At 35.8% G+C, this 26,717-nt stretch overlaps 3 protein-coding genes across 5 annotated transcripts; 1 reads left to right on the top strand and 2 right to left on the bottom strand.

The window, feature by feature from the left end:
• Positions 1–149: 149 nt before the first annotated feature.
• On the bottom strand, positions 150–3,298 carry LOC122016884 (glucose-1-phosphate adenylyltransferase large subunit 1-like). 2 transcript variants are annotated; one of them, XM_042574312.1, is made up of 15 exons: positions 3,137–3,298; positions 2,841–3,060; positions 2,610–2,732; positions 2,342–2,515; positions 2,163–2,255; positions 1,991–2,074; positions 1,858–1,913; positions 1,683–1,776; positions 1,480–1,592; positions 1,341–1,413; positions 1,020–1,265; positions 843–947; positions 656–762; positions 527–587; positions 150–459 (listed from the first exon to the last, which is right to left on the bottom strand). In XM_042574312.1, the coding sequence occupies exons 2-15, from the start codon at positions 3,036–3,038 to the stop codon at positions 358–360; spliced, it is 1,629 nt and encodes a 542-aa protein (XP_042430246.1). In that variant the 5' UTR covers positions 3,039–3,060; positions 3,137–3,298; the 3' UTR covers positions 150–357. The 2 variants fall into 2 exon arrangements, with proteins under 2 accessions (XP_042430246.1, XP_042430255.1); XM_042574321.1 differs by having other exon boundaries at positions 1,020–1,106; positions 1,185–1,265; positions 2,841–3,251.
• An 8,182-nt stretch (positions 3,299–11,480) lies between these two features.
• LOC122016858 (probable U3 small nucleolar RNA-associated protein 7) lies at positions 11,481–17,297 on the top strand. Of its 2 annotated transcripts, none has more exons than XM_042574294.1 (9): positions 11,481–11,673; positions 11,778–11,833; positions 12,236–12,298; positions 12,392–12,481; positions 13,498–13,630; positions 13,816–13,934; positions 14,584–14,651; positions 15,560–15,608; positions 16,019–17,297. In XM_042574294.1, exons 2-9 carry the CDS (start codon positions 11,813–11,815, stop codon positions 17,024–17,026), a joined length of 1,551 nt encoding a protein of 516 aa, XP_042430228.1. In that variant the 5' UTR covers positions 11,481–11,673; positions 11,778–11,812; the 3' UTR covers positions 17,027–17,297. The 2 variants fall into 2 exon arrangements, with proteins under 2 accessions (XP_042430228.1, XP_042430219.1); XM_042574285.1 differs by having other exon boundaries at positions 12,233–12,298.
• A 657-nt stretch (positions 17,298–17,954) lies between these two features.
• On the bottom strand, positions 17,955–25,001 carry LOC122016849 (protein REDUCED WALL ACETYLATION 3-like). Its single transcript, XM_042574276.1, has 17 exons — positions 24,771–25,001; positions 24,637–24,699; positions 23,926–24,017; positions 23,138–23,275; positions 22,961–23,017; positions 22,803–22,875; positions 21,052–21,210; positions 20,544–20,693; positions 20,200–20,455; positions 19,980–20,101; positions 19,707–19,793; positions 19,538–19,626; positions 19,369–19,431; positions 19,233–19,289; positions 18,697–18,793; positions 18,452–18,610; positions 17,955–18,389 (listed from the first exon to the last, which is right to left on the bottom strand). Exons 2-17 carry the CDS (start codon positions 24,667–24,669, stop codon positions 18,384–18,386), a joined length of 1,638 nt encoding a protein of 545 aa, XP_042430210.1. The 5' UTR covers positions 24,670–24,699; positions 24,771–25,001; the 3' UTR covers positions 17,955–18,383.
• Between the last annotated feature and the right edge of the window lie 1,716 nt (positions 25,002–26,717).

Below are 26,717 nucleotides of genomic sequence, written 5' to 3'. Positions count from 1 at the left end.
TACAGATCAATTTCGCCGATTTTCTACTTCGTTTAAGCGTTTCGTCGCCGTCGTATTTTCCTGTTTATCCTTTTGGTTTAATTAATCGGTATCAATGATTTTGAGTGTAGAAATCTCTTAAATGATAAAAAAAATATAGAAAAAAAAAGGAAATTTTGAGTTCTCCGATCATAAACTATAAAGCTCATGAACTCAGATACAATATTACAGCTCTTATTTTTCATAGGCAGAAGCCATAATCCATAAACGAAATATATAATGTATATCAACCTAGCACATATTTTACAGCAACAAATACTATTATGGTACTAGCATTCTTGGATTGTTCATCTCATTTCCTTGAAGAAATGTATCTTCTTATATGATTGTCCCATCTTTGATTGTAGCATTCTTCACAACAATCGTAATCCCTGATCGTATGTAGAAGCCCTCTGACGGCCTATCCGCCTCTTGGACACCCTGTTTCAAACAAAGAACATTAGGGCATGATCTTTCGCGAAGGCCGAATGAGGTTTAGATCACATACGTCCTTGTTTTGGATGACGATGTTCTTGCCAATCCTTGCGTTCATGTCGACAATGCAGTTCCTGGAAACATAAAGGCTTGAACTTGTTTACTTGCGCCTTTGAATTCCCTTTGCAAATTCAATGCTCACCTGATCTTGGTGTTCTGCCCTACGCCGATCGGAACTTTACCATCGGCCAGCAGAGAAGCAATTTCTGCTTCGGTTTCGTATATATCAGCTCCCATCATCATGGTGTCCTGAGGATTCCAAAGGCATTCAAACAATTGAACTTTCGACTGGACCTTAATTCTAGTGAAGAACAAATGAACAAATATACCTTCAACTCTGAACCATAATCAAGGCGTGACCGCACTCCGACTATGGAACGCTCTATGCCACACTCGCGCAAGAAGCACCCGTGTGAGACGATTGCATCGACAACCTGAGTAAAGTAAATTGTTGTTTCAGTATGCTGAAAAATTAACAGTTAGTTTTGTTTTCAGTAACAACGTACCCTGCACTTCTCTATTTTTGTTGGGGGTAGAAACCGAGGCGATGTATAGAAGGGAGTCATTGGATCATAGAATTCAAAGTTTGGAGGCTGAGCATAAACAATAGAGTATATTTTAAGTAAAAGTTTTAAATAAGATGATCTTATGTTGTGTGTTCTTGTAGCAACCTGTTCTGTCAATGCTAAATTTGCATCGAAGAAGGATCTGATTGTTCCTATGTCCTCCCAGTAATCGTTGAACATATACCCCTGTTATGTGAACGAGACAAATTAAAAGAACAGGTCCCAAATAAAGAGAAATCTGATTGAGGTTCTCTGTATCACCTGAACATTATGCTCCTTTACAGCAGAAGGGAGGATATCTGATCCGAAGTCATTTGATTTCGGATATTTCCACCTAAAGGGGAACACAAAAGAATCAAGCATGGAAGATACAGCAACAGAATTCGAGCTCCTTGTGTACCTCAAAAGCTTCAGTAGAATATCTCGTCGGAACACATAAACTCCCATCGACGCAATGTATGGATATTTCAAAGAGTCCTGGCAAGACATCGGGAGGAAGGTTCCACCGTAGCTCTGCACTCCGTAAATATAGTTTATTTCTTTGTTATCAGTGGTTCCTATCAAAATGCTTAGGAGAAACATGATCACTTTGCAGACAATTACCATGGCTTCCAGATCTACGCCTTTGGGTTTCTCAGAGAATTGGGCAATGCGACCAGCCTTGTCCATCTTTACTAGTCCATAATCGGATGCTCGGCTTTAGAAAATAATCGGCATAATTAAGAGTTAAATTTTGTTGGATACTTCGAATGGCGAACTACTAGTGGATTTCATTTACCTGTGATCCACGGGAACGCATGAAACTGTAATGTCGGCATTAGTGTCGATATGCTTCTGCAGAGACCAGATTTCGCATAACTAATATCATCGAGTAAGCTGTTAAAGATAATGTTGGGGGAGTTTTGATGTACCTGAACAAGATCCATATAATCCATACGATAAAGTTGGTCTCCAGATAAAATCAGTATGTGCTCGATGTTCTTGTTCTTGTTATCCTGAAAAAAAATGGCAGATCCGATTTTAATCAATACATATTTAGTGATTCTTTTTCTTCTTTTCTGACTTCTGAGTGAGTGTGCCAACCTCAAAAACCCAAGTGAATTGCCTAACAGCATCCGCAGTGCCCTGAAACCAGCCCATCCCAGCTTCTCCAGAGGTCTGTGTAGCTGCTAAAACCTGTTTGTAAGCTTTTTCAGTAAGACTAAACTCCGAACCGATTGGTAATAAATAGTTCTATAGAACTTGATCGATTGACGTTTTACCTCAACAAATCCATCGCCAAAATTAATTCCATTCCCGAAGTTATACGTCCGAGAAAGGTGGCGATTCAGTGAAGCTGAATTGAATTGTGTCATAATGAATATCTTGTTTATCCCACTGTTGATGCAGTTGCTCATTGGGATGTCAATAAGTCTGTAGCATCCACCAATTGGAACCTATATATGCGTATACGAGGTACCAAATCATGCATTCAATTAATAAAACGCAAATAAGTACACTCAATCTGAGCTAAAGCAGTTTGATTCTCACTGCGGGAGTGGCTCTTGTATTAGTGAGAGGAAATAACTGACTGCCATTGCCGCCTCCTAATATCATGGAAGCAACGCTCTTCGGATCGGCCGTTTCATTCCCAAACATCGGTGCTCGAAAGACCTAAAATATGAATCTGAATGTTAGCAAACTCACCGAGCTTGATCGAGTAGAAGGAATCCATCCAATCGAGCAGAAGTAAAAGTACAAGTAGGGAGATTCTTCACTCACCATGGTTTCCTGGTTTACGTCTGATGTAAGAACAGCGAGTGCTACTCCAGTCTTGATCCGCACCCCAAACGAGCTCCTACGCTTCAAAATCTCCGGACAACCTCTAACACCTTCGCCCCAAATCCCACTCCCGAGGCTTCTTCTCTTCGCACGGCCGAAGCATACATTCGCCTTCAACCCCACGCCGCGGGCATCCATTGCAGCCGCCGTTCCCTAGTGTCTACCCAAACAACAAAGTGGGAAGAACAACTTCAAGCTACGATCTTTGAAACCGAACAGAAATTGAAAACCACGACCTTGTGAAGTGTAAGGATCGTAGAGAGAGAGAGAGAGAGAGATGCAGAGCAAGCTACTGGAGACGTAGCAGAATCCGTGAATGCTCTAGCGGTAGTGGCGATCAGCATGTGAGCGTTCACGTTATAATCACCTCGCCCGCTGTCACTGTTAGCTTAACATCTTTTGTTTGTTCTCGGAATCTACGTTCGGACTCACAGATTCCAACTTTCTCCTCGACAGTTTCAGCGGCAGAAATCCCGATAATAATAATAATAATAACAGTCGTCAAAAGGAATTACTAATGGATCGAAGGACAAACTTCTCGCTCTGGGCGTCTGCTAATGGTAAAAAGACTTATTTCACAAACTGCAACTTTCAAAAAGAGATTTTGATGAGGTCTAGTTTTCGTCGATGATAGTCCCCATCGCACGATTAACCTTGATAAGCAATCCGGATTACTTATAAGCGATAATTTGCTGCAAAAAGCAAAGTTTTTATCAGTAATTCACGGACTCTGTAAAACTGATTTCTCCGCCTGCGAATCGCACGGGGAGCAGAAGTATCCGACATCAATGCGGCACGGACGGTGGTCCATGACCGCGTGTCGCAGATCTTTTCCGATACCGACGTAAATGGAATATAATATTATTATTGCATCGATGTTGCTCGCTCGAAGCTCAGGGCATGTGGATGGGAATTAGGAGCGGCTCTGTTCTTGACGCTCGACGACAGGGAAGGTGAAAGAGAAGCGACACATCTACCGGCCGCACAGCTGTACGGCCTCAGCGGCGATAACAACTCCGGATCCCCAGGCTGTGGGCCCCGAAGGCCCCACGTGGAGGCGGATCCGGGAAGATCATAGCGGTCGTCGTGGCTCGCGGTGTCAGCACCCTGCGCGGATTTTCTGAGCCGTCCACGTGGTGTTGGTCCAGCGGCGGGCCAGTGTCGCGTTGCCGGTTCACGGTTCCTCATTTCTCTCGGAGAAATTATTTTTATTTATTTTCCTGATTAAAAAACATTTAAAAATGATAATAAGTCAAAAAAACAAAATATAAAGAATTACTAGCTAGTGGAGCCCTTACCATTCCAAATTCAAGCAAATCTGGACAAGAGAGGCAGACCAATCAATTTCCATTAATTACATTCATGAGAGTACGTGTCATAATCTTTCATGGATCCCATCGAGGATGAATATATATCGCAAAGATAATATTTCGGAAGAAAAGTACAAACATGGCGATCTTTTGGATCCAATCGAATTAATAACTAAAAAAAATCTGGTTTGGTATTTAATGAGCGATGGAGAGAAGTTACGATTGCTAATGGAGAATAGATTTGGTTCAATTGTATAAATGCTTATATTTTTCCAAACCCGTTGTAATTATAATAATTATAATATATCGTTTGTTAAATTTTTAAGGTTTAGGTTTTGATGCCGATTTGATGTTGGAATGACGTCTCGATGCTAATTTTGTACCGAAATAGTAAAAATTATCAGTATCTATCGCACATATCGGAATCGAAATTCTATTAAAAAAAGCTCAAAGATAACTTTAAAAACTATTTTTACTCTAATATATTTAAAAATTTTAACTTTGAAAACATAGTTGAAATATTTAAAATTCTTTGTATTATTTTAAATTTGCGATTAATTTTTAACATGAATTCAAAATTTTAAAATGTAGGAGCACTTGATATCCAGAACATTATTCTTTAACTTTCAAATTAATCTACAATTCACCTGAATATTAAGTGGGCATAAATAAAAAAATACTCACGTTATAATTGAATTTACGTTATAACAGTTAGTTAGGAAACCACATCGATGGTGTTGTAGATAGTTAAATCAAGATGGTAAATATTTTAAATTATTAAAATATATAATTATTTTTAAAAAAATTATTTAAAAGTATGAAAGTAATTATTAAAATATTTGTTTTAAAAATAAATAAAATTTTAAATTATTAAAATTTGTTTTAAAAAAATAAATAAAATTTTAAATTATTAAAAAAATAAACTAAAGATAAAGTTATTTAAAAAGCTTAAAACAACTTTAAAAATTATTTTAAAATTATATTTTGAAAATATTGTTGGAATATTTAAAATTATATTTTTGAACAAATTTAGATTATTTTAGATTTACAATTAGTTTTTAATATGAATTCAAAATTTTGAATTTAATTTTAATTAGTTTAAAATTTTTAAAATGTCTTTAAAAATTTAAAATATCATTTTGATATTTAATATTTAATTTTTAAACTTATAAAAAAATTATTTTAAAATTAAAAAAAAAAAACTAAATATATATATTTATTAAATTTGGATATACACTTTTAATTAATTTTTTTTATTTTTTCTCTCTTTTCTATAATATTTAAGTAATGAAATATATTTTCTAAATTTAAAAACATACTATTCATAAATATTAAATTTAAAAAATAGATAGAATAATTAATGTACAACTTTTGTTAATTATACTATATAAAATTTTAAATAAGATAATTGGTTTCCAACTCTATTCCTTCTTCTCCAAATTAAACACTACTTGTGTCGCAGTACCATTGCTTGTCGCCATACCTTATTAACGTCTCTCATTGCCGGTCCAGTGTCAATCGAAATGACGTGTCAATGCTGCTTCAGTAATGAATTATTAAAAATTATCTAACTAGCTCGATCAACGCAGTCGACATCAAAATTTTTCTAGAAAGCTCAAAGATAATTTTGAAAACTGTTTTTAAATTATATCGTAATATTTAAAAAATAATAATTTCGAAAACCTAGTTCAGATATTTAACTTTTTTAATATTATGTTAAATTATAATTAATTTTTAACATGAATTCAAAATTTTAAAATTAATTTTATTTTTTAAAAAAAAATAAAATGTAGCAGCATTGAATATTCCGAATATTATTCTTTAAATTTAAAATTAATTTATACAAACTGTTATTAAATAATAGATATATTATATTACAACGGTAGGTACAGCGAAAGCCGACAAGAGAGTGGTGAATTGCTGAAAACAAAAATGAAATTGTCCTCCTCGGATTTCAACTCAATTAATGCAATAGTGATAAAATAGTAAAGCAATAAAAAACTAAATACAGAAAGACAGAGAAGACCGGGATTTTATCTGGTTACAACCAAGACGGTTGTTAATCCAGGACGATGAAGAGCTCAGTAGAAAAATTCTCCTTCTCTGAAGGCGGAAAAGCCTTTTACACAATGATTTCTTGAGTTGTTATTGAATTCCTAGCTCCAGGAGCCTTTAAATAGCATCTGGAAATCTGATCTCGAAGCTCCAAGGCGCCTCCAACGAGGGTCCAAGGCGCCTCTAAGCGAGTGATCGGATAAAACTCTATCCGAAAGCAAACGGTCGGATTGAATGGGTTGAAGGCACCTTCAACCTAGCTGAAGGCGCCTTCAACCTGGCTGAAGGCGCCTTCAAGCTGGCAGCTCAGCTTCTTGGCTTCATTTCCAGCTTGCTTTGACTTCCAACACTCCGATCTTTTGGGTGATTGCGGCCAACCGGAATAGGGCTCACCCGAACCCAATTCCCGGCCTTCTTCTCGAGCAGCCTTCCATCCCGGCTTAACGTCCCTCGAACGCCCGCGCACGCTCTTCACGCCCACCGGAGTACTCTTCCACAGCTCTCTCGTCCTTCGGACGCACCGAGCCCGTCGGCTCCCTTCCCGTGCCGTCCTTCTCGCTAGCTGCGTCTTCCGCTCGACTTCTTGTGCTCCTAAGCTCCTACACACTCAGACACAAGGATCAAACACAAAGCAGGACCTAACCAACTTGGTTGATCACATCAAAACACCACGGGGTCCAATAATCTCCCCCTTTTTTGATGTGCATCAACCCAAGTTCAAGTTAGAGAAAAAATAGACATAAAAAGTAATATTTAAAGAAAAATTACTAAACTAACCAGTTAAGCATAACTTTTGCAATAAATAAAATTACAACATATTTTCAAAAAAAAAAATAGGTAATTTTCCTAACTCCCCCTAAACTTGTACCTGTCTCTCCCCCTTTGATCACAGCAAAAATGGGGTACCAATAACCCTTTGTTTTGATGAAGTGAGGGAAGGTTCATTAACGGAAGGGGAAGGGAGGGGAAGGAAGGGAAAGTAAGGGAAAGTAAAGTATTTAACTTCTCCTTATTTGGGAGGGATGGAAGGTTCATTAACGTAACATGTGTTACTTTGTTTGGGAGGAAAGGAAGAGGAATGAAGGTTAAATAGATAAAGTTACAATAATACCCTTAGTTTTTTAAATTAGAAAATTTTCATAATATTAATATTTATTTTATAAATATAAATTAGATATTTTTAATAATATAAATAATTTTTATATTATCATTTAAATTAGCTTTTTTTTAATAAAAATTTAATTTTTTATACTATTCATAACAAAACAATGAATTATCGATAATCAAGTAATTAAATGAGAAATAAAGAAAATAATGATTTTAAAAATCTTAAATGAAAAAATTTGAAAGATAACACTGATAACGAGAATTTCTATTCTTTAAAAACTTATTAAATTTTGATGAAAAAATTAAAAAATAGTAGATATCCTCTTAAATTTTGACGACAAAAATAATTTCTCCTTCAATTCAATTAGAAGACGTGTCAAATCCCCTCCTCTAATAATCTGGTAGCAAGCGAGCTGTGAAGAAGGTGAGGAAATTGAACTCCGACGATATAGTAAAATTAGAAATTGAAATATTTCTTAAACTATTAAGAACAGGGATAAAATTGGAATAAAAAATATTTTGTTTTCCCTTCCCCTTCCTTACACTCCAATTTGGGGTGTAAGAAAATCTCTATTTCCATGGGTAACGAAGGTTAAAGCTTACCCTTCCTTACCTTTCCTTCCCTTTCCTCACTTCTTCCCAAACGAGGTTCAGAATTTTCCTTCTCCTTATTTCCCCTTCCTTCTCCTTCCCTCACCTCCTCCCAAACAGACCATAAGAGAATACTAATTATTAAGGTAGAAAAAAATTCTGAGTAGAAATGAATTTTTTAGAAAAAAAAATTATAAGTTAAATTGATTTTTCAGAAAAAATTTCTAAGCAAAAGTAAATTTTTTAGAATTAAAAAAACTTCTAAGTTAAACTTAATTTTTGAATGTTCCCAAAAAAAATTCTAAGTCAAATGAAGTTTTCTAGAATTTTTCCAGGAGAAAAAATTTCTAACAAAAAAAAAATTAAGTTAGAATTTTCAAGAAAATTTTCTAAGTAAAAGAAATTTTTGTTTATTTTAAAAAATGTTTGATAAACTTTCAAAGCATTATTTAATTCTTGTTTAATGTTTTTTCAGAAAGTTAATTAAATATTTTCTTTCAATATTTTAGCTTCCAGGTCGTGACGAGGCACTAGGCCTTCTTGGTTATTGGAGCAACAATCACTTCCTTAGACAAAACTTCCATAAAGAATTTCAATGTTTAATTTTCTCACTGTATGCTTTTAACTAAAAGAGAAATTTAAACCAGCAAAGATTTTGAAACCCAATAAAGGTTCCTTCCTACAGGATTAGTCAAAAACTTAGGGGGTATATAATTCTTAGGAATTTTCCTAAGTTGACTCTGATGCTTCCTTATATACCAGTTTAATTTTCCATAAATTTTAAGTTTTGATTTTGGAAAAACATTTATCTTTAAGCATGTATCAGATTTCAATTTTTCAATTTCCAATTTTAAATTTTCATTTTCTGATTTCAAATTTTCATTTTTTTTTTCTAATTTATCTAATTCTTTAGAAAGAGCTTTAATAAATTTAAAAGATTGAGTCGGGGTTAGATTGCGTACCTTACTTACCTGATCTGGTGACGCTCCCCCTTCACTGCTGCTTTCTTCTTCTGATGTTCCTCCCCCTTCATCGATGCTCATCTCTGTGCTTGAGTCTTCTTCCGGCTGATGATTCGTCATTAGCGCTAACCCCGAGAATTCTTCGACTTTCGATTCGGAGGATGACGAATCATCCCACGTGGCCTTTAGGTTGTGTTTGGTTCGAGCTGACTTCTTGCTCCTTTCCTTATTCTTCTGTTTGCTCTTCAATTTTGGGCAGTCCTCCTTAATGTGCCCTTCTTCGTTGCAGTTGTAGCAACGGACAGTCCTTCTCTTTTGATGATGTTTACTTGACTGCGATCTAAATTTGTTAGATTTAAAAAACTTATTAAAGCGTCTTACCATTAATGTAGCTTCGTTTTCGTCGATTGTCGCTTCAGAGTCAGGATCGTCCTTTTCGACTTGTAGGGCAATGTTGAGGTTCGACTTCTCTACTAGATTTTCTCCAAGTCGGGATTCGTGCAATTCGAAGGTTGAAAACAATTGTTCCAATGTACTTACCTCGAGATCCTTAGAAATGTAGTAAGCATCTACTAAGGATGTCCACTCGGGAGTTCTCGGGAAGGCATTGAGCGCGTATCGAATTGAGTCCCGGTTCGTTCTTCTTCTCCAAGGTTGGTGAGTTGAGTTATTAGTTCTTTGTTCCTCGCTTGGAGTTGCGCTACCTTCTCGCCTTGGTTCATCCGGAGGTTCGTCAACTGAGTTCGGAGGATGTCGCGCCTGGCTAGCTTCGCTTCGGAGGTACCTTCGTGAAGCTCCAGGAATTTCTCCCAGAGATCTTTCGCGGAGGCGTAGCTTCCGATCCGATTTACCTCCTGAGATGATAGTACACTGAGTAGATGGAACTCAACCTTTCCGTTGGCGACGAAATCGGCTTGCTCCTTCTTGCTCCATGTGTTTTCTTCTTTGTCTTTCGGCGCTGTAAAACCATATTTCATAATAATTAAAATATCAAAGTCTGTTTTAAAGAATACCTCCATTTTTCGCTTCTATGTAGCGAAATCTCCATCGAACTTCGGGGGATGGATATTCGCTCCGGCCATCATCTTGATCGTAGTGCTTCAGTTGGCGGTTAGTCCTTCTGAGGCGATCAGACTCTGATACCAATTGTAGGTGCAGCGGAGGCCGACGAGAGGGGGGGGTGAATTGCTGAAAATAAAAATGAAACTACCCTCCTCGGATTTCAACTCAATTAATGCAATAGTGATGAAATAGTAAAGCAATAAAAAACTAAATACAGAAAGATAGAGAAGACAGGGATTTAACCTGGTTACAACTAAGACGGTTGTTAATCCAGGGCGATGAAAAGCTCAGTAAAAAACTTCTCCTTCTCTGAAGGCGGAGAAGCCTTTTACACTTTGGAAGTTTAGAACTATTGCTAAGAATGACTACACAATGATTGCTTGAGTTGTTATTGAATTCCTAGCTCCAGGGGCCTTTAAATAGCCTCTGGAAATCTGATCTCGAAGCTCCAAGGTGCCTCCAAGGCGCCTCTAAGCGAGTGATCGGATAGAACTCTATCCAAAGGCAAACGGTCGGATTGACTGGGTTGAAGGCGCCTTCAACCTGGCTGAAGGCGCCTTCAAGCTTGCAGCTCAGCTTCTTGGCTTCATTTCCAGCTTGCTTTGACTTCCAACGCTCCGATCTTTTGGGTGATTGCGGCCAACCAGAATAGGGCTCACCCGAACCCAATTCCCGGCCTTCTCCTCGAGCAGCCTTCCGTCCCGGCTTAACGTCCCTCGAACGCCCGCGCACGCTCTTCACGCCCACTGGAGTACTCTTCCGCAGCTCTCTCGTCCTTCGGACGCACCTAGCCCGTCGGCTCCTTTCCCGTGTCGTCCTTCTCGCTAGCTGCGTCTTCCGCTCGACTTCCTGTGCTCCTAAGCTCCTGCACACTCAGACACATGGATTAAACACAAAGCATGACCTAACCAACTTGGTTGATCACATCAAAATACCACGGGGTCCAACAATAACTATATAATATATAAGTTAATTTTGATACGTTGCACGGCCGTGCCTGATGCTGCTGCCCGAATGAGTCTTCCGGATGCTTTATCTCACTCAATTGCATAGCAACGTTGCACAAGCGAAATGTACAAGATATCAAATCTTATATATATAATTATGTCACACATTTTATGATACATATTCTGACTGAAATTTGAATCTCAATAAAGTCGAGATAAATATCTTCTTTATGTGTTAGTCATTATTCCAAAAGTTAATAGTCGTCCGTGATTTATCTCTTTCGTATTGACCTTGGAACGAATTGACGGGGATGCTGAAGACGAACATATTCATCTTTTGCCACCATATTCCGTGAGTAATTAATATAATTTTTTTAACTTACCTACTGTATTCTAATCTAAACCTTAAATCTTATTTTCTGAAAAAAATACAATAATGGTTAACTATGCGACATAACAAAATCCTGTAAGTTATATATAAACGGTTATTATACTAGTACTGTTAATAATGGACAACTGATTTGCAAACGTTTTATATATTTCCAAATTTAAGTTTTTAGGGTTTTAGGTTCTGTTGCGCCGCACACCCCCGCTCGTCGTCGTTGTCGTACCTCGTCGCCGTTGCTCGCCGCCAGTTAATTTTTCGCTCTCCTTTTCTCACTCTTGCGCGTCGGAACGGCGTCTCGGTGCTGATCCCGTGCGTCGTCGTTGTCGCACCGTCGCCTTTACTCGCCGCCAGGTAATTTTTCGCTCTAAACCGCCGGTATCGAGCGGCACGGGTCGGCACCGGAAATTCTGTTTACAACTATCTAAAATTTATCCTATATGATTTTAATTTGTCAGATAGTGGTAAATCAAGAACTATAAATAGCAACAGAATGATTTCTGCAACACAACAGGTACGTTTCAAAGATTCAACTTTTTTCCTTACTGCTTTAGTTGCTCAGCGGTTTGATGGCTCATGTAGATTTACGATACAATGAACCCTTTCATCGTGTGATATGGAAAAATGTTCATCCTCTTGCTTCAATGTTTTTTGTTTTCCTGAGTTTAATGTGTCTTGAAAGCTATAAATTTTAATTTGTTTGGACTTTGATGCATATTCCCTTCCCGTTTTAACATGCTTTTCCTAATTTTCGTTGAAATCAATCTGTGAAATTTCATTTTTCTATTCTGCTGAAACTGCTAATAATTCTGTCCAATGCTGCTTGTCTTTAGGAGTACGATTTATTGAGATAATGTAGTATTGGTAATTGAGGCTTTTCTTTTTGTAATTATTCCGAGTGCTGACTTTACAGAAGATCGCCGATGAGTTGGATGTAAGAGCAAGAAAATATTTGCGTGGTGATGGTGCTAATTTGGAGGTGTGCTTTATTGATATGTTCTGAATTATATCCTTCATCATTATGTACCTTTCATTTTGATTGATTGTTCATTTTGTTATTTTTTCATGACAGACGTTACGAGACAAGAAACTGAAAGGTCAGCTTGCCAATAGGGAAAAATTATATGGACAGTCAGCAAAAGCTGCTGCTAAGGCAGAAAAGGTTCATTTCTTATACTTATTCTCTTCTTATAATGTTAGTTCGAAATTTTTAACTGTTTTTTGCTTTTCTGCCCTATGCCCTATTCCAAAAGATGTACAATATATTGCTACCTATTGCTCCATTTATACTGATCCATCAATCAGATCTACTTCCAAATTATTGGATGACCCACTACATCACGTAATTTAATTACTGCCATAATAATATTATAATTTATGATTGTTAAACTTGTCGGAGAAATACTTGAACCAATGAAATAGAGATAGGATTCTACAATTCACATACAAACCCAATGATCCACATGGTGTATCTCGTAGTAGATTTGTCCCCCTGTTTATTCTTGGTGTTGGATCAAAAAAATTCTTGAATCAGGTGTCACACCTCAAGGGTGACCTTCCCTCAAATGTGAAGTATCTCCCTCAAGCCATGCTACAATTCTTTCACATAATTTAATTACCCTAAGTTACTGAAATAATTTTGACAGAACCTCTTATTTTTGTAAAAAGCCCTACTATATCATAAATTTTATAGAAGATAGGATCACACGACAATGTGCTTGCAACAAAATCCTGTCAGTGCCATTGGATCTTGTAAGTTTTGTTCATTAGGGCTGATGGTTTCTTGTTTTTCTGTACCTAACTTAATACTGTCTAGTGTCTATATACTTGTGTCCTGTTGTTTTTTTAGGGATTTTCATTACATGCTAGGATTTGGATTTGAATGTTTTACTCTGGCCTTGTTTTTTGTTATTCTGAATTGCTGCTTGTTTCCAGAAGGGACAATCCTATATAATATCCAACTAGCTAAAATCTATACTATGTGTCTGCTTTTGTATTAACCTAGGTTGTCCCTGGAACAATACTGTACCTTTTTTTTTATTTTATGAGGCCCCGTATTTCCATTTAATCCACTGTTGCATTCCTCCATAAATTCAATTTTTTTAACTAAAAGGGTATATGGTTGTTTTGTTTTCTTGAAGTAAGTTGAGTCCCTTTTTGTTTTCCTATATATTTCAGTGGTTGTTGCCTAGCGAGGAAGGCTATTTGGAGCCTGAAGGTTTAGAAAAGACATGGATGATCAAACAAGAGTCCATAGTTCGCGAAGTGGATATTTCAAGTTTCAGAAAGCCATTTGATATGATCTTACCTGGTAAAATGTTGCTTATCTTGGTTTGTGTGTTGAGATATGAATGATTTAGTTGTGCCAAAATACTTTCAGTTCTATGACACTTTTGACGATTCTATTATCAGTGCTAGTACACTTTTTTCAACTTTAATAGCTATAAATGTTTCATTGTATTTTTACCTACTTTGTGTCTTGCTGTTCTTTTCCAGATTTAGGTCCATATAAACTGGAATACACGCCAAGTGGACGTTATATGGTGATGGGAGGCCGTAAAGGCCACCTGGCAATGATAGATATGTTAAACATGAATTTAATCAAAGAGTTTCAGGTTTGTTTCTGATTCCAGCCATGTATGCTAAGTTAACCCCAAAATGTCATGCATCATAATGTATTTTGAGATTACATTTGTTTCATGTAATTGGCTGTGTATGAGATTATAGCACAAATTTCTGATGCACTGTAGCAAAGGAAATCTCGAAACCTTTATTTTCATTCATAGAGGACACTTTTTAGTTTTAGCAATTGTGAGAAGTGAATTTCTAGTGGAAGGTATCTTCCAAAATACTCAATTGTCATTGGTAAGAAAGATGTGCTGAGCAAACTGTATCTTTAGGAATCAGACATGACAATCACATTTAGCATGTGTTTCGTATCAGACATGAATTATAAGGGGAGTAGTCCATAGTTTGGGGATAAATTTAGTGTTTATTTTAACATCTAGTTTAAATGTTTAAAAGTTTCTTATGTTTTTTTAGAGCTAGGTTAGTTATTTTCAGAAGAATTGGTCGTGTTTTGAGATTAGAAAAGAGGTCTTAATCCCACATAATGAATTAATATTTCAATTCTTATAGTTTTTCCCTTTCTGAGTTTTGAGTGTGGACATTAGCCTGATGCTTTTAAATCCACGCTGCATCACTAAAATCTTTTTTGCATATAAAGATCTTGATTGTCTAAATATCACTTGCTTTTCGTTTTAGGTTCGAGAGACTGTTCGAGATGTTGTGTTCTTGCAAAATGAGCAGTTTTTTGCAGTTGCTCAGAAAAAGTAACATCTCCTACAATTTTCTTAATTTGGCTCAGTGATCATATCTAACTTCCTTACCATGACATTGTCTTGAAACTTGTATAGATTTGTTCTTTCCTTTTTTTTTTTTTAATTTACTTTGCCTTGGATGAGTAGCATCTTTACCCAACATTATTAAATATGCAGGAACTCCATGATCAAAGTAGTGTAACATTGTCTTGACATTCCTTACCATCTCAGGGTAGAATTGCACCTTTCCATAACTATTAACAGAAAAAATTACGTCTGGCCTGAATGATGCATGCTTCATTTAATAATTTTTAGTGTGCAAATGGATGTTCATGTGAAACCCAAGTTGGTGCTCAACTAGGTTGTAGTATTTTTGTGGTCTTATGTGAGATTAAAAGGATATATCTGTTCAACGTATCCTTCAACCCAAGCTGCTCCCATGCTTAAATTAACATTACGTGAATACTTTTGCAAGTTATATTTAATATATTTAATGATGTGTGCTTCAGCTTAATATTCCTAAATTTGCAAATGGAGCTCAACTTGATTGTTCTGCTTCTGCATAAAATTAAAAAGATCTATTCTAGATGTCCTGCTATTCAATCTGCTTGCAAGCTTTATATTAATACTACAGGAAACTCTGTGCAAGTCTTATTAAATATAAATTTTGAGATTAGTAATGCAAGCCAGGTCAAATTTGTTTGTATGGAAATTCTTCGTACTCGAGTGAAATTTCATTGGACCTCGTTATCCAATGTACTCTTTGCATGTGATATAATGGAGATATCCTTAGCTTGTGATTTCATGATTCTAGACTTGCACATTTCACTTTGTTAGCATGTCATTCTTTTGAGTTTATGTTCTGTGATTATTTGAAGTTTAACTAATGGTCAAAATGGCTCACTCATAAATTTTGGCAGGTATCCCTACATATACAATTGGAGAGGAACAGAGATCCATTGTTTAAAGGTAGTGCATCATAAACTTTATAGCTGCTTAGCTCAACTCCTTTTGGTGGTTTTCGGTTGATCATTGCCTGAGTACTTCTGTTCATAACTTCTGCAAATTCAGTGAATTTGATTTGTTGTAACTTCTTTAATTCCAGCATCAATCATGAACCTTTGTGTTAGAGCCTTTATTGCTGATGGCATTTTACGGTTTCAGCCACCTAGTGTCCTATCTCAGGTTTCATAGATGATACACTGCCACTATGGAATTGGTTTCTACTCTGCACTGGTTAACCATGTGAACTTTATCAGCATCCTTATTCTTCTTATCGTTTAACTATTGTCTCACTGTTTGATTACAAGAATACTTCTGTAATTATATTAGATTTTTTGTTATTTTCCATACTGTTTAATCACTGTTTTCAATTGCAGGAGCATGGTGCAGCTTTAAAGCTTCAATTTCTAGACAAACATTTCCTCCTGGCTTCAGTGAACAAATCTGCTCAACTCCATTACCAAGATGTGAGCACAGGTGTCATAGTCGCCAATTACCGAACTGGTCTAGGCCGAACTGATGTGATGCAAGTCAATCCTTATAATGCCGTTATTGGTTTGGGCCATTCAGCTGGCAAAGTCACCATGTGGAAGCCGACTAGCGCAAAGCCCCTGGTTACTATGCTTTGTCATTTTGGCCCTGTCACTGACATTGCCTTCCACAAGGGAGGTCATCTAATGGCCACAACTGGCATGGATCACAAGATCAAGTTATGGGACATCAGGAAGTTTGGCCTACTCCATTCATATACTGCGCATGCTCAGATGCTGGATTTTAGTCAGAAGGGCATGCTCGCGCTAGGAAATAAATCTCATGTTCATATCTGGAGAGACTCAGGGAATCAAGACTATAAACAATATATGAGCCATGAAATGGTCAAAGGATATCAACTAGCAAAAGTCTGTTTTCGACCATATGAAGATGTTCTGGGTATTGGCCACTCCATGGGTTTGTCTTCCATAATTGTTCCTGGAGCTGGTGAGCCTAACTTTGATTCATGGGTTGCGAACCCTTATGAAACTAAAAAACAGAGGAGGGAGAAGGAAGTTCATGCCCTCATCGATAAGCTTCAGCCGGAGACAATCATGTTGGAGCCAACTAAAATTGGTACTCTCAAGCCACGAAGGACCAAAGCAAATCCAACCAAGAAGGAAATTCAAGAGGAAATGGAAACTGCAATTGACGCAGCCAAAAACATTACCTTCAAGAAGAAGACCAAAGGTAGGAATAAGCCGAGCAAGAGGACCAAGAAAAAAGAGGAAGGGGTTTTTAAGGCGAAGAGACCCTTCTTAGAGCAAAAAACTGAGGAGAGACCGTTTAAGAGACAGAAGGAAGAGGTTGAATTGCCTAAAGCTTTGCAGCGGTTTTCTCGGAAGAAAGCATAGTAGTGAGACCAAGTAGACTTGCTGTTCTTGTAAGCGTGTATGAACACATTAGTTGCTCGCTTTCCAGGTAGAGCTGACGATAGGGAAAAAGCTCGACTCATGCGCTGGGAAAAGGAAAAGTGGAAAACCACCTGAGCACGAACTTGATCGTCAAAATCCCAAGTTCTTCAATAGAATTATGGAAATCAATGGTGAATTATGAACAAGGATGAATTATTTGATTGGTCCCTTTTGTTCGTGCCATTTTAGTATCAATTTACCTGATTCAACATGGTCAGATTTGCATATCTACTTGTCGTGGTGGATTTAGGCATTCTCTAATGCATACAAAAGTATATATATATAATATTTGTTTTTACTGTAATAGTAACATTGAAAGGTTAAAAGTTAAAATCATATTAACTAAAAACTTACCATAAGTTAAATCCTTAGCATTAATTCAGTACGTCGCACGTTATTAAGGCGAATTCATCAAAATATTGTAGATATTCTATCAGAAACATTATATGAGAAAATAATATTTCGAAAGATTTAGAATATTGTGTGGTTGAACGAAGGGAAGGGTTCTTTGATGCATGGTGATTCTTACTTGTAGTTATTATTTAAACCGGTTTGTGTTGTTCGAATAAATGCAAGGGCTATTCGATACATCTTTAAAGGAATGGAAGAATTTTGTAATTAAGAATGCTTATAGTTTTTAATTATTGTGATAGTCAACACTACTAACTTGATGGATAATAGAGTTATCTCCAAGTACGCCATCTTTAAAAAGCTTGCGAGTGTCGAACTCAAAGTTGACTTGCAAGGCGGAACAAGTAAAGTGAATTTACGGGATAGCTTCAAACTTTTAAGTCGGGTCATGTTTGGCTACAAATTTTGCACGTAAAGAAATTCCATTCAATCACAGAACACCTTAATCTTGAGGGCGTTTGTATGACTGGTGTAGTATATAATGAATGATTCATGACGGAGTTATTGCCGACATTAAGTCAATTTTTGACCCTAGTTTACAAACACAAAAGCAGAATCAATGAAATAATGAAATCTAAGTGCAATTAATAAAACCAACAACAACAAAAACATAAAAAGAATAAAAAAAATCCTTGCAATCTCTACTCCCACACCTTCTCGGATACACGTAAATACAAACACACTAGCTTCTTTTCTTAGCTATTTCCTCGGTATCTGCGTGCCAAAGCAAAATTGGATCATGCGTGTAATGAAGCAATCAAAAGGGCATGTATCAGAATGTAAATGCTGAGTAAAGCAGGAACCCTGAGAGCATCTTGTACAAGATTCCAGAATTTCACTTCCCAGTAGAAAAGAACTCCTCGTTTTCGATGCAGATTGCAACTCGTTATCCCTGCTAAAACGGTCCATTTTTAAAATGAAACAGAAAGGGAGTCAAAATATTTCATGACTTACCGATATTCCGGGGATGTGAAGAAGAACCAAGGACATGAAATACAAGCAAATAGAAATCATGGCCCCAAAAACGAAATTTTGAAAGAGGCGTTTGTTATCATTGCTAGGGATGAAATTAGTCTTCAACAAATTCGTCAGGTTAAATATCCTGCGGGATATCTGCAACAATCGTCAATTGTCAATTTCCAATATTTCAGTTGAATTTTTCTATTGTGTTTGATTTAGTTGAAGTGGTTGATTCATACAAAGAGATAAACTGCCGTAGTAAGCAGGAAATTGAGTAAAGGATAACTCGGAATGAAGCAGAGAAGCCATTTGGGTTGCCCATTCGGCATGCCTGACCTGTATATCAATCAAACATGAGCTTCAGTTAGTCAAATGTATGCATTGAGCTATCTCCATTTATTATGTCAAGGCTAGGAAGATTATTATTCAACGCCCAGACCTTGTATTTATCTTCTACTGAAACCTCTAAACACAATATCTAGATGACGAATTTTAAACCAATCACCCTTGATATATTGTGAATCATCCCCAAACCGACAAACTTTAAACAAGTTTCATCACATTTCCAGAACATATCCCATAATTCCAGCCCATTTCCTTGAATCTCCAGCTTTTCCTACTGTTTTTCCTTTTTGTCAATCTCTCATTTATCAAAAAAGAAGATCTTTTGTTGACACCAATCTACTTATGTATATCCTTATTGGGATCAACCAACTTTAACAACCACGGTTTAAAATTCCATGTCAAAGTGCAGCAGGATTAAAGTTAGTTATACCTCAGCCAAATATGGATTTGAGAGATGTAGGTCTCCAGTGTGATTTTACCAATCCAGCTGGCAGATAAAGAAGATATAAGAGAGGAAAGATGGTGTATATTTGTAGTAAAAATCCAGAGTGGAAAAATTGACTTACACAAAAAGAGTGAGGGAGGAGCTCCGAAGCTGCTGGGTGAAATTCCGCAGGCAAATGTAGACACTGGAATTAATAAAACAAGAATTATAGTCTCTTTGATAAGGCACTAATCTAAAAACAAAAAAAAAAAACAAAAAAAATTCTTTTTGGACAAGCCTTTAATACGCACGTGATAGGAATCCATGATGTATATGGATGGAACTTGTTGTAGGTAATTTTGTCTAGCTTGTAGATAAATTCATACCACAAATACCCAATCTGCATGAATCAAAGTATACTTTTCTTTTTTTATTAAAGGAAGCGCTCAACCAAACCAGAGTTAAGGTTTCCATACTAACCAACAAGGATGATGAGACTATGATTGTCTTTATGTACAATTTCCTTCTAGTTTCAGATTCCTCGAGCTTCTCCATCCATCTTTCAACCTATTTTTGGACATGAAATACAAGCTGCTTTAGGAGGAAATAACTATATAGAACATCAAAGTTAAGAGTAAACCAGAATACATTACACTAGGAGCAGAACAATTTAAGTTGCATCCCTAAATCAACTAGACAGCTAGATAACACTTTAAATTGATAGATCATGTTGAATATGATCAATGAACTTACAGTTGGGTGATAATATGCACATATCATGCCTATGATCCAGATATAGCGGTCAAGGCCAGATCTGAAATGCCACTCATGCAAGAGCGGCAACCCTGCTTTGGAAGGATTGGGATCTTTGTATCCTGCATAATAAAGCCTTAGAAGAATGGAAGAATTCAAGTATTAAAGATAATTACTAGTAGAAATAGATAATGTAATCTAGAATCATTATGCCACTAACCTAGTAGGAAGGTAAAAGGACCCATCACAATATCAAACACTCCAGGTACCTCCCATATGAAGATGACCATAAGAAAGCAGCATATTATCTTGACAGCCATTACAGGTGCAATCTCATTATATTTGTTGTAGATGGAAAGTGCAGTATAAAGCATAAGAGTGAAAAGAGTGTGCATTGGACAAATATAGTACAATGTGTAATCGTTGTTTAGGACAATGCAGCAAAATGCCACAAACAAATTTAGCCGCCACATCATCTGTGTAAAATAGGTAAATGTATTTAATTCCTGATCAGTAAGAGAAAATTAATCATAATAAAAAAAATTATTGGAATCGTGGGGGCACCTGAGCAAACCGAGCAACACTAAAATCCTTGCGTACGTAATAGTAAGAGAAGTTCCCAAAGCCAGTCATCCAAACATAAGCAGCAATGAAGACTCTTATTGCATTGTATATTTCGGCAGCAGCAAAATAGTGGTACAATAAGAATAAAATCTGGGAAGATGTTCACAACAAAAGTAAATACAAAAAAAATCAAGTCAAAACAATTTTTTATTAACTCTATTCTTACTGAAAATAATAATCATCACAGTTACAGGCTCATCAAGAAATCAAATTTGTGATTTGAAATGAGGTAAGAATTTGGCATCATATAGTTGTTTTGGACCATCCACCAAAAGCTATGCCACAAGAAAAAATAATTATGACTAATTCAAGGTATACCACATTTCAGCGACCCTTCCATTTATAATTATATTGGTAAATTTGTTCAAGTCACAACTATCATGAATCAATATATGCCAAGGATGCCACTTTGAAGAATGTCAGATTAAGAAGTAGAAATTCAACAAACCTGCATCAATCCTCTCCATTCATCAGTTTGATGACGATTCAGATATAATATGGATTTCCCAGTAAAAGATGATATGTCATTATGCTTTTTTAGAGACGTCAGGATTGAAGTTATTATAAGGAGAATATAAAGAAAAAGAAATAGGTCCCGGCTGTAACTCTGAAAAGAAACAAATAAGAGATCAGGGGAAAAGGGAGCTAAAATATTAGCAGAAAAGAAAAATATAGTACTCAGTATAAGTGGATAGACAACTAAAGAAAATTGGGGGAAAGTACTAAGTTTGAATCAGATGCATAAGTTGTCATACAACTAAAAATTGCAAAAATAAATAAAAAAAGATAAACAAGATAAACATTTGTCACAGATTTTTCATATAAAGTTGGTCAAGTTATTTTTAAAGACAATATTTAGGCTTTGCCTATTTTCTTGCACTAATCAGATGATAATCAAAAACCTAAAAAAAAATGCAAAATGTCCATATTCAAGAATCTTTTTTTTTTCTTTCTTATTTTCCAATTTTAAGTACAACAAGGAAGAATATGAAGGAGAGGACAATAGAATCTAAGTCTAAAGTCTTCAATCAATCAAACCCATAGAGGTTCTTTGAAATTAAATGATTTGTTCGTTACTACAAAACAACATAGGAAAACTTTTGATCTTTTAAATTGTCTTCATCGTCAAGTTAAGTTTGTCCTAACTTTTGAGGGTTAGGTATATGAAGCTTATTGGCTTCCATTGAGCTCCATTCAAAGCTGTATCTCTAGTTATATTTAACTCACTTAAATATATATTAAATAATATTTTAATTTATCTCCTCTACCTTTATGCCTTCCACTCTACTAGATAGGAATCTTCTAACTAAAGAAGCTATTGGCTGCTTCTTAATATGTCTATATAATCTCAAGTTATTTTCTCTCATTTATCATATATTTGAGTTGATCCTAATTACTCTAGAATAACTAGGATTTTGTTTTATGCATTCTAGTAATTTCACATACTCATCTTAGCACTCATATCAGCTACTCTAACTTTTTACATATATGCTGCTTCTTAATGTCTTAATACTTGTGATACGTATATTATGATGGACCATACCACAATCAAAATTTTCTTTTTGGCATAAGGGTTATGTAAGGACCACATCTATAGAAATTCATCTCTATTTCATCCATTCATTTTTTATCCTGTTAACATATCTTCATCAACATGCCCTTCTCATTGAATAACAAATCTGAGATCTCTATAACTCTTTCTTACAAGAGAGTTCATATCAATTCATCGATCTTACAAAAAATTGTCCTTTATTTTCTATTGTTGAAACTACATTTCAAATAATCAATTTTTATCATGCTTTTAGTTTTTTTAATCCCCACCCCCCAAAAAAATCAAGTTTCAAATTTAATCTAATTACACTCACATTAGTTCACATAATATCATCTAGAAATAATATCCGGTGATATTATCTTCAATATGATTAGGTAGTCCATCTAGTGCCAATGTTAAAAGATAGGGACTTAAAAGTAATTCACACAAAAGAAATATGGATGTGCATTGAAATGATTCATTTCTGGCAGTAAATATATATGGCATGGTTTAACACATTTTATTCATTTTATTTTGCAGAAAATGAATAGTTATTCTTTATGGATTGCACATAAGCACCCTGTTATTGTTCAACTATAACAATAAATTCTGCATCATCAATTTATTGAATATGCAACAAAAATAACAATAAAGCAGCACTCAATAACCTTGGTGGTTTGTGAAAACAGATTTGTTCGATCACAGATGTAGAAGTAAATAAGAATAGCTCCAAATTCTGCCCTGAGAAACATTAGCAAGTTAACCAAAGGTTAGTAGTCAAACATCCAAAACCTACCAAATTGAAGTATAAAAAGAAGGGACTTACATGGCTCTCAACAATGCTCTATGTTCTAGCAAAAAAGACTTGTCCATTGATATAAACCTAGAATGTGTCAATGTCAAAAAAAAAAAAAAAAAAATAATAATAATAATAATAATAATAATAATAATAATATCATTTTTTACAAGCATATACATAAAAGTAGAAAATTCATTCACCGACCTGAATAAATTTGCCCTGACTGATGTATGTCGGGATCTTATAGCAGAGGATCTTGATATGCCTCCTTCCATTAAAGCATCCCTATCATTTCCCTTGGATGTTTCTTGCTCCAGGCCGGCCAAATTTGTGTCTGAATGACTGTATCAGACAAGATACAAAATATCCAAGTAAAGCATATGACCAAATTGATGTATCAGTCAAGTGTATTCATAACATATAGAAATTGAAAATAGAAAAGACTGGAAAAATATTCTCATACAATCTTCAAAGTGAAGTTACTCCAAATCCCATGTCAATTAGTTCTCTTAAACAAATAATACACTAGATTGACTAACAGTATTTTCTCATTACCAAAGACATATGATGGATGAAGGAATATATACAAAAAAAGAAAATTATGGCACTCAGTTTAAATTAAGGTTGTTCACTCATGAATTTGACTTACAGCTGAATATTTGTGATTTAAAAACATCATGCAAAAATCCTCTCATTAGTGGCGATAAACTCCACATGTTTCAAATTCAGATAGCCCTCTTTATTATAATTTTTTTAATCAATTCAAATAGCATTGTCAAACACACTTCTGGAAGTTCAAATTTACCTACACTGTTGCAAATTGTGTTTAACAATTTAAGCCTCCATATTAATGAATTTGTGTTTCACTGGGTCCTTATCAGTAAGTTTGAAACTATAACATATTAAAGTGGATGTACAATATCTAGTAGAGAAAAAATGTACATGATTCAGAATGAAGACTTCATTTAGTGTATTCACTGTAGAAATCTTACACTTTTGTGATGAAGGAAGATTTTTGGTACGCAAAAAATTCTGAATATATCCATGCAATAAAAACAGGGAGATATCCGAGCAAGAAGGAAACCTGCAATAGACAATGGATCAAGTCTAATAACAATCTTTAGGAAACCTATGCCATAGATAAGATAACAGGGTTAGCTTTAACAAACATATTTTGGATCTGATCAGGACTTTATGCGGAGAAGTAAAATTACGTAAAATATTTAACTCACTTACAGCTTCGATTCCTAATCAAATTAAATAGATACATAATTATCTCTTATCCAGATATATTTGCCAAAAATATTACTCTGGCCTTGAAACTTAATTCAAGAGACTAGCATTGTGGCTATATATCAGCAGGACATTGTTCTACAAGTATTTTCTTCAGAACAAAATTAAAAGTTCCAACTACATCTTTGGCAAGTTAAAAAGCTCTGAATCGATAGTGTAACTCATCACAAGATCCTAGATCTTATGAAACATCATTTTCTCGAGCATCGTATACTTCCAATGTGTGCGCAGCACTGTCATGCGCACCCATCAAACACTACGGAGGCATAAAGGACGGTTTTTCGCATCGATTCGAGAATCGCCAACTAAATGGTTCTACATCGAACTACTACCTGAGTCCTGAAAACTTAACAACACACCAATTTGACTCAAACCAAAACTCCTACTACTACTGAAAATGTTCATCATACCTGTCCGGGCGTAACCGGTCCTGACTCCACCATCTTCCTCCACAACTGAGCTCGCAAAAAAAGCTGCAAGAAACGACAGAATTCACCAATCAAACAGATCCAGGAACACCGGAGCAAATTAAAGATCTAGCTACCTTCTTCCTGGGATCAGAGGGATACGAGGTGGATCTTCATCAACAGGGTGAGCAATCCACAGGATTTCACAAGCGATGAATCAAGAAAGGACCTTAGATTTGCCTCCAAATGGAGTCAACGAGAGAATCCGGAAATTGCAATGGTATGATTTTGGGCGACAAGTCGCCCTCTCGCCGATCGAGTCGCAGGAGCAGTTGGACAACGGTGCTGGAGAGAGGTGCGGGTTCGGTGACTACTTACTTTCTTGTTCTTTAGCGGGACAATTCTCTTTGTGCCCTTGCGAATTTATTAATCTTTTTATTCACCCTTCTCTTTGCCAATTGCTATCGTTTCGAAAGATTAAGTGTAATTTATTAAAATACGAAAGGTGAAGTAAAAACAATAATAATGGGCAAAATGAAATATGCTCCCTCTGCAGGATGAATATTAAAACGAAGACGGCGGTTTGGTGGAAGAAAGATGAGAGGGAATTTATATGCGGTCACAATGCTCTGCCGTTAGATTCGCAGTGTGTTAACTAAACTGCGGAATGTACGGTGGATTTAGCCACCGCACGGATTATTTTTTTGGAGCATGACACAGACGTGGCAGCTGGTAGTTGGCGGGCCCTGCCTCTATAAAATCATGAATTTTCCAAGCGTACGGATGTAAGTAAGTTTACTCATAAATGGTTTACCCAGTCTAATCTTTATCTTAATGACTGTGATTTTAAATCCGAACGTCAATCACGGATTGATTGGGTGAGAAAGAGTTAATTATGAATTTATGAGTCATTTTAAATTTTGAATTTTGAATTGACAAATCACGCTGACAGGTCAGCAAATCACGCTCTATGTTTGAAGCGCACCTTTTTTTTATGAAATATCTCGATTTAATAATTCTAATTCATAAAATATTTTGATGAACTAACTTAACGGGCCTTACTTTGGGCCCAGTACTTCGTGCATGGAAATCCGTACATCTATGTAAAAGGGCTCCAGTGAGCCTGGGCCCAGGCCCGAAAAGTTTAGAAGAGCCCACGCAATCTTTAACGTGAGTTGCTTCTTCTAAAGTCACGTTAGAATAGCCAGTCTCCAGTCTCTTTCTACTAGTTAGGTACTCGTCGTCCTGCATGAACAATGTGACTATTTAAGTTGTAAAAAAACAAAGTTGAAGTTGGAATTAGAATCCGAGTCTCAGCTAAGTTTTCAACTCCCAGCAAAGTTGACCACTTTGGATCGCCTAATCAGATTCGCCACTCCTTAAGTATTTAATTCATGAAGTTGCTTTGAATTTTCGTCTTTGTATAATTGTTTTGCACCAAATATCAAGGACAAAATGACACGTTCAGTGAGTGGGGCATTTCACCTGCAATTAATAATTATTTGTGCTCAACGTTTTCTCTGCCACGCTAAGTAAAGTTGGTGATGTGATGTTCTTAATTTTTTTTATTTTTGGCTTTTCTAGCTTATCGAGATTTTGGCATGAGGTAGGCGTGGGAATAAAACTATTATGGTCGGTGAGAGATTAGTCTTCGCGTTGCGGAAGAGACTTTGATGCATGATTAATGTTTAATGTGTTGAGTTAGGTAAGCTGGTCCTAAATCGGATAAGGAGGGTAGATTATGTTAAATATATGATAATAATGAATGAATTTATTAAATTATTATATTAATATTATATTATTTTTTAGAATGAATGTTATAGGGTTTGACTGTAATATTTCGATAAAAACGGTTATATTTCTAGAACTCAGGTGTAGTATTACATATGTAAAAGTTTGTGTTGCAAGGTTTGACTGTAACATATTGACAACAACTACTACATCAATATGAGAATTTGGGTGTAGCGTTAAATAAATAAGAGTTTTCACACCATACATTGGATAAAAAATGAAAATTATAGGAAAACTAATAGTTTAATATTTGAAACATAAGAACCTTTACTAGTAAAGTAATGGGGGTAGTA

The sequence above is a fragment of the Zingiber officinale genome, chromosome 1A (genome assembly GCF_018446385.1).
Source record: "Zingiber officinale cultivar Zhangliang chromosome 1A, Zo_v1.1, whole genome shotgun sequence".
NCBI lineage: Eukaryota > Viridiplantae > Streptophyta > Magnoliopsida > Zingiberales > Zingiberaceae > Zingiber > Zingiber officinale.
This window is presented reverse-complemented; position numbering and strand designations above follow the sequence as displayed.